General features: G+C 35.8%; 1 protein-coding gene across 1 annotated transcript; it reads right to left on the bottom strand.

The window, feature by feature from the left end:
* Positions 1–3,093: 3,093 nt before the first annotated feature.
* LOC131608745 (large ribosomal subunit protein uL2m-like) lies at positions 3,094–3,903 on the bottom strand. Its single transcript, XM_058880275.1, has one exon. It carries the CDS (start codon positions 3,847–3,849, stop codon positions 3,211–3,213), a length of 639 nt encoding a protein of 212 aa, XP_058736258.1. The 5' UTR covers positions 3,850–3,903; the 3' UTR covers positions 3,094–3,210.
* Positions 3,904–8,401: the final 4,498 nt, after the last annotated feature.

Genomic DNA, 8,401 nt, shown 5'->3' with positions numbered 1-8,401 from the left:
TTATTTATCTATTTCCAATATTATGGTCTTAATATTGTGGTAATTGGCTACTGCCTAGTACCAATCTTGTTGGATAGTGAGAATGATAAAGTTTGCGGCCATATTAACCACACAAGATTTGAAATTTTGTGTGCTAGCCTTATCATTAGCCACCAATAGGACAGTGCCATGTGGATATATTACCCTACTGATCTTATCTTTTCATGTGATGAGTGTAAATGTGTGATGGTGGTTATGTTGATATTTTTATTTTATTTTTTTGTAACGAACTGTATCCTTCAGAATTCAACTGTAGGTCACTCTATCATGTTTGGGTAACATTTGTTCCTGTCCAAGCTTTTGGATCCTCAGGGAAGAAAAAAGTAAATTGATTCAGAAAAACAAAATCAGTTGTGTGAACCCTCTAAACTGACTGTCTGATAACACTAATAACAATTATTTTATAACAGATAGTTTTATTCAATAATGTTATTTTATTTCATGGATCTTCTCTTCAAATATAAGGTCTGAGAGTGATGGAACAGAGCAAAATGGAACACAACGGAATGGAATATAAGCAAAATAGTACTGGACTACAATCCTAGGGTATCAAAAACTGCATCGCTAATTCAATTGAGTAATACTACCACTGATTCAGAATGATATCAATTCCTTCCTAGGAGAAATCAGCACCCAATTTTCATATGGCACCAGATATAGCGTCATTCACAGAATATCTTATTACCACTTCAATATATTTGAATCAATGTTTAAAAAAACAGTTTAATAGATTGAACTTTGTACCAAACTGTCAATGGTTCAATAATTTGAGTAGTTGGAACACTCTCGACCCAAGCTGTTAAAAGAAACTGAACCATGGCCTGTTAGTTTTACCGGTTGAATGTTTGGTCTATAAACATTGGTTTGAACACATGTTTCCCCACCCTCACCATTACTCAATTGATTATCAACCATCTACGGCATTTAATATCTATTCGCTATAATAAATTTGACAGCAACCAGTCAACAAAATTGAAAGAAAGCAATGCATCACCTGTTAGTAACCTTTGTTCTGATAAATGGAAAGAACACCCAAGACTGAGCAAAAATGAATAAACAATAGAGTGATATCTAACTACAACAAAGATTGATCAACAAAATTGAGAAAAGAAGAATTCTTTGAATATCATTATGTTACTATCAATAGAAAGGAATAATACGATTAAAATCGAAGATACATAAGCTTTACAATGATGAAGTTAACCTTGCACTCAATGATAAAGGAGCATTATTATTTCACGCTAGAGCTATCTCCAATCACTAAATTAATTATTCAAAAGCTATCTTTTTTTCTAAGAATAACCACAATAACAACTCTTAATAACCACCTAACAAACTAATCTACTTACTAACTTCTAATTTACTTCTTAATTTATCCTAACAAACTTCTATTTATTCGAAGTCTAACATCACACCTGACAGATCCAGCTCCCTTGCAGTCGGGAATTTCCTATGAGATTGGTGATTGGTGACCGTACGGTCCAGATTTAATCTCGGTATTTTGAATTATAAAATTAAAATTAAAATATGCAATTTTTTGGACCGTCCTATCTTGAAAGAACAAACACATGTCTCAAATATGTGAACATGTGATCCCCTAACAAAGATCACTTCAAACAAAGATCCCTTCAAATGATGGTAGAAGAATGGTAGCAGTATGGTCTGGTATTGATTCCAAATCAGAGTGGTAGCGGTATGGTCTGGTATTGATTCCAAATCAGAGCAGCAGCCTCACATTAAGCAAAGAGAAAATGTACACTCGATTTTAAAGGGTAATTGCACAATACTATTCTCTAGTTTAGGGCCACTGCATGTTTAAGAACTAACCTTCTGATATGTACTATGCACCATTAACAGTATATAAGAAAGTCTGTTTGAACACCAACATGTGTTCGTATCAAACACGGACACACGTCAGTATCTAACACAAACATGTGTGATTACATTCGGTTACTTCCATTTACTTAAATTATTACTGATGTCAATGCGTTAGTGTTATGATTGGTGTCTGTGAGTGCTTCATAGCTTCTAAACTACAACTTGTAGGCTAAAAACTAATTTGAACCAAAAAAAATCAGATAAAACAGTGGGGAAAAAAAGAGGAATTGATCCCGACATTTGGAGTATAAGGGAATTTGAAAAACTCACAGGCCGTAGTTTTAGCTAAAGCTACATTTTGGAGCTTCAACAAAATCACGGTACCACCCTGATTTCATCAAACTCATTATCACTCCAAACATGCCAGCATAATTTGTGAAGAGACAAAATCCAGTTTTGTAAACAAGCAATCAAACATGTCTGAAACTTAAATGTACAAATCAGATACCAGATATACCCATTTCAGATTAAAGGCATTGCTTGATTAATTATACAAGTTCTTCTCAAATCTCAATGTTCATCATCATCATTCTGCATGGAGACAAACTCTACAGCCTGCACAAATTCATGACCATTTCAAAGTTCAAACACAAAATAAAATCTGTTAGCTTCTCATTCAATATCATTTTCCAAGTTCCAATCTCATCAAACATTGATTGAAAGCTTGAAAAAAAACAGGAACAACAATAACAACAAATCATTCTATTACTATCCATCTCTCATTTTCATTTCCAACAACAATCAAAGTAAAAACAGAGCAAGTAACCTAAATAATCATCAACTCACCATCGCTAATATATGTCGCCGTGGTGTCAGATACCAAACACACCTTCAATCCGAATTGTCTGCGTTACATAGTTCAAAGTTCAAAGTCTACATAAATTTTTAAGCTTCTAATTCAAATATTTCTTGATAATTAACAAGAACATATCACTAAATTCCTATCCTTCTCACATTGTCACATACAAATCAAACTCAAACCAAAGCAAATAACCTAAATTATCATCAATTCACCATCACCAATATATGTTGGTTTGGTGTCGGATACCAGACACACCTTCAATATGAATCATCGGTGCTACATAGTTCAAAGTTCAAAGTCTACATAGATTTTTGAGCTTCTCATTCAAATATTATTTTCACATACAAAACCAATCAAATTTAAACCAGAGTAAATAACCTAAATTATCATCAATTCATCATAATGCTTTAACATACAAAAACTCAATCCCAACTAAAATTTAATCAACAATTAGTCTTTCGAAAATGAAATTGATAAACTCAATTTTACAATCAAGCAATATTGTGCCACGAAATCGCCGCTTTACGCTTGTTCCTATGCTCCCAAACATTACTATTCTTCTTCCAATTCCGAATCTCCAACTTCTCATCTTCACCTTTCAAATGTGTACGAGTACCAAAGAACGCAGGTCTCGCCGCCGCCACAGCAATCCTCGGTAACCCTAACGGCAACGGATCTGATTTAGTTTTATCCTCCTTAGTCTTCGACGAAAACGCAGAAATGAAAACCTTCCCGGAAGCAGCTCCGGCGTGGAGTTGCGGAAGCATTGGACTCAAACCAAACACGCCGCGAGTGTCATTTGCGGTTGACGATGGATCGATTTGGAGGACTCTAGGTGAAGCAGCGGAGGTGGACGATTCCGATGCGGCGGGAGTGCGGCGTTGAGGAGGTGGATGGATACCGTTGAGCCAACGAACGAGAGCGATGCGAGATGAACGGTTAGGATCGTATTCGATTCGTTCGACGATACCGATGGATGAAGAAGTGTTGCGTTTGAGATCGATGACACGCTGTAACCGTTTTGCGCCGCCGCCTCTGTGGAAGGAGGTGATTCGGCCGGAAGAGTTACGGCCGGCGGTTTTGCCTTGGCCGAAGGTGAACTGACGAAGTGCTCTCTTCACTCCTGACATTCTTCGATGCTACTGCGAGCTAGGGTTACTCTGTTGCTGAAAGATAAAACATTTTTACTTTTTTTCATTTTCTATTTCATTTTCTTAGAACTTATTTTTTCAAAAGGTAAATATATTTTAATTGTAAATTTATCTTGTGTTAAAATAAATACTTTTTTATTAAATTTTAAAATTAGTTTAAGTGTAATTAATCTTGAAATTAGTTATATTTTATGAATCAACTAACTACCAACATTACGTTACAGAAACGCGAAAAACTTACACACGAAGAAACGCGAAAACTTACACACAAAAAGCTCTATTAGGATTTTGCCTGGAATATGTCTGTTGTGTCTCTGGTGCCGTTTCTGGCGCCACCACCGGAATCACCGAAGGGTGGGGGCCAATACTGCAAAACGAGGAGGTGTTAGCTAGCCAAAGCATTCAAGTGAATGTAATCAATTCGTACAAAAATATTGTCACGAGAGAGAATAATGATGTGATGCAATATAGGAAGATGAAGTCGTTGCTCTGATGCATAAAGAAACGTGGGATGATGAATTGGAAGGAATGTTTGATGGAGTCAAAGTCAAAGAAAGTCCGATTGCAGGATATGATTGCCGTCGAATAATCTTGTCCAAATTTAAGGAGAAAAGAATCCGCGGACCATGGAGGCGTGGGGTTATCGTGAAGATGTTGGGGAGAAGAATAGGTTATAAAAGTCTTGGAAACAAGGCTAAAGCAAATGTGGGTAAGGAAAGGCATTATCAACATAATAGATCTTAGTCGTGACTATTATTTGGTAGCTTTTACTCATGAAGAGGATAAGAATGCAGCATTATCTGATGGGCCTTGGTTCATATACGATCACTATCTTACGGTGAAATAATGGACGTCATATTTTCATCCGCAGAGTGAATCCATTGTGAATGTTGCTGTTTGGATTAGAATATCGGGTCTACCGATTGAGTGTTATGATCCAAAAGTTTTACATGTTATTGGTGATTGGGTGGGCGAATGATCAAGGTGGATAAGAATACACTTCAATGTGAGAGGGGCAAGTATGCAAGAATTTGCTAATAAAAGATGGAAGGGAATTAAACTTGGCAAGCAGGGAGTAACGGTCTCACACCTCATGTTTGCGAATGATTTATTAATCTTAGGTGAGGCTACAGGGAATCAAATGCAGTATGTTATGGAGACTCTTGAAGCCTTCTGCAACATGTCTGGGCAAGAGGTTAGTCATGAAAAGACGAGTATTATTTTTCTAAGAATGTTGATAGAAGAATGCAAATGAAGTTGCAATAGATGTCTCAGTTCAGATGCACAAAGCAATTTGGTAGATCTTGGAGTTCCTCTTCATGGAAAGAAGCTTAACCGTAATGACTTCAAGTACATTGTGGAGCAAGTTGCTGCAAAATTAAATTGTTGAAAGAAGAATAGCTTGGCTCTTGCGAGAAGAATAACTCTACCGGAGAACGTAATTGAAGCGATCTCGTTGTACCCAATGATGACAAGAAAGTTACCTAAGTCTTGTACTGATGTTATTCATGGCTTACAAAGGGGATTTGTGTGGGAGCTACATGTGAGAAGTGGATGTTGCATGTTGTTGCTTGGGATACAGTTACGATGCCGAAACAGTTGGGAGGGTTGGTTTGAGAGACCTCAACATTATGAATCAGGTGTGCTTGATGAAACTTGGATGGCAATTGTATAACAATTCGAATGAGTTTTGGATCAACGTTTTGAGGAATAAATACAAGGTGGTTAATAGTGATGATTGTGCAAAGATTTGGCCAACAAATTCTAGCCTTTGGAAAGATGTTGCAAAAATAATTCCTAGGAGGATAATTGGCTAGGATATGAATACTGCTTGAGTAATTACAGTGTGACTATTCCAGTGAACCTAAGTAAGGCTAAAGTGTGTGACTTGGTAAATAAGTGTGGTGATTGGAATATGAGTATTCTTGAGAATTAGCTACCAGATCAATGGATAGACAAGTTGAAGTCTTGCTTACCTCTAAGTGTGGGGTAAGGTTCTGACGTTTTTTGTTTTATAGGTACGTGTAATGAAAAATTCTCGGTCAAATATATGTTTAATGAACTTGAAGGATATAATTTTGAAAGTGTTGATGGTGATTGGAAAAGCATATGGAAAGCTGCAGTTCCTGAAAGATGCAAGAGCTTTTTGTGGCTCCTTAAACATGATCGGCTTCTTACAAATTATAGCAAGAGTAAGAAAGGTCTTGGAAGTGTTAGTTGCAAGATGTTTGGCTATATGTGTGAAAATAGCATCCATGCTCTGCGTGAGTGTTCAAAAAGTATGCAAGTATGGAAGAGTTTGGTTCCTAGTGATTTGTTAGGAGAGTTTTTCAGGGTGGACGTTGATAATTGGATTCAGATAAACCCCAATCATAGAGGTAGTGCTTCTAAACAATGGAGTAACACAAGGATTATCGCTTGTCATGCATTGTGGACGTGGCAGAATATGGAAGAGCATAATGATAATTATGTAAGACCTTCTGATCTCATTAATCATATTCTGACTCGAGTTCAAGACTACAAGAATTCTATACAACTGTATAAAACTTTGAAAGAAGAGGGGAGTGGGAACATGTATATGGGTTGGAAACCTCCAACCATAAACATGATTAAGTTAAATACGAATGGTGTGAGCAAAAGTGATAATGTTGCTGGTTGTGGAGGAATTCTTCGGGATCATAAAGGTGAGGGGAAAGGAGGTTTCTCCAAGTATGTGGGCAAGTGTAGTGCACTTTTGGCGGAGTTTTGGGGAGTGTTGGAAGGTTTAAAGCTAACAAAGTTATTAGGCTATAGAAAGGCGGAGATTAATATTGATTCCATGGTGGTAGTCAAGGCTATTGAGGATGGTGAAGTTGGGCATGTTAAGTGTGTTTCAATTCTTCGACGGATAATAGAGATTATTTCTTTGAATGAAGTAATAGTAATCTCGCATGTCTATAGAAATTATAATGTGTGTGTAGATTACTTGGCAAATCGTGGGTGCATAGAGAATACTTTTGTTGTTTAAGATAAGGCGTCGGACTTTTTACATACATACTTAGATGCTAATGTTCTTGGGATTGTCTCTCCCAGTGTTAATTTGTGACTTCATAGGGTATTTAGGCCTTTTGATCTTTGGGTTTTTCTTTTTATTGGGCTTTTATAATATATGCATTTGTTGATCAAGCGATTTCAAACACAATATGGGATGAATTATGTTATTTGGTTTTGAAAAGTTTTTGCAAAATGTTAATTTTAAGTTGATCGATTTTAAGGAGCGGGTAAAAGCAAAGATTAGGCAATGGAAAAACAAAGACATAAAGTAAAGAGGTAGAGTAACATAGATAACACCGGAGTTTATATTGGTTCGGACTTAAAACATGTGGCCTACTCCAATCCCCAAGATTTTTTCATTGAGATTTCCACTATCAATAATTTAAGCTTTTACACAGATCAAGCCAGCAACCTTCCTTGTTCCAAGCTTTTTACGAGGTTTAGCTTGAAATACCAAAGTCATTTATAGAGGCACGACATAACTAAGCTCTTAAATTACAAAGTTATCACTGTAGCAGAGTTACACAACTTTCAATGTAAGTCTTTCACTATCTCAGTACTAAAGCAATGTAAAATGAATAAAACTAACTTTAGAAAGAGAATGAGTGAGATAAGAGAGTTGTAAGTTCAGAAAACTCATGTTTTTGAAGTGAGCACAACAGTCATATGTATCGCAAAAGCTTTTAGCTAAAAATGGCAACAATTCTTGGGTCTGACAACTCTATGATAGATTAGATTGTGGTGCTAATCGATTAGATTTTTCCAAATTAGTAAATCTTAAATCAGGTTCACTCATTATTCTATTAATTGTCTTACTAGTTGATTAGGAGGAAAACTCACTCCTTAATCGATTAGAAGAAAGCTCTAATTGATTAGACAACGATTTTTGCTTTTCTAATTGGTTGAATTGCTTGTTAATCGATTAAGCGCCTACCATGATTGTATTTAGAAGAAATTTGAAATAGATGAAGAGTTTGAAAAGATTTTAGTGTGTGATAATCTCCTTAGAACATCAAGGCTTACTCTTGCTTATTTTACATATTATTTATCAAAAAGACTAAAACACTTAAGCGTGGGATTAGACGAGTTTTTACATCTTTAGTTCTTTTAATGTTGATATTTTTGAATTTGATTTGACTTTTTTGTTCACATCATTAGAACTTGATCAAGTTTTCTTTTTGACAGCTTCTTGCCTAATTATGCTTATGATTAACTTTGCGTATTCTTTTGTCATCATCAAAATTGAATACAAAGAAATAATCTTCAAAAGAATGAAAGCATTTTGGAATTAGGTATTAGTAATGTAGTCATAGCCCTTCATAAGCTCTTGGCCAACAATGTTGAAGAACTTACAAAAACAACAGTCAAGCTTAGGTATTAGTAATGTAGTCATAGCCCTTCATAAGCATTTTGGAATTAGGTATTAGTATTAGTATATTATGCAATGTGAAATGTTCTTAGGATATCACCAAACTATTTTTTTTCCTAAGAGGAATAA

Source organism: Vicia villosa, linkage group LG6 (assembly GCF_029867415.1).
Source record: "Vicia villosa cultivar HV-30 ecotype Madison, WI linkage group LG6, Vvil1.0, whole genome shotgun sequence".
In the NCBI taxonomy this organism is placed as follows: domain Eukaryota; kingdom Viridiplantae; phylum Streptophyta; class Magnoliopsida; order Fabales; family Fabaceae; genus Vicia; species Vicia villosa.
Note: the sequence above shows the minus strand (reverse complement) of the source record. Positions and strands in the feature narration are given on the sequence as shown.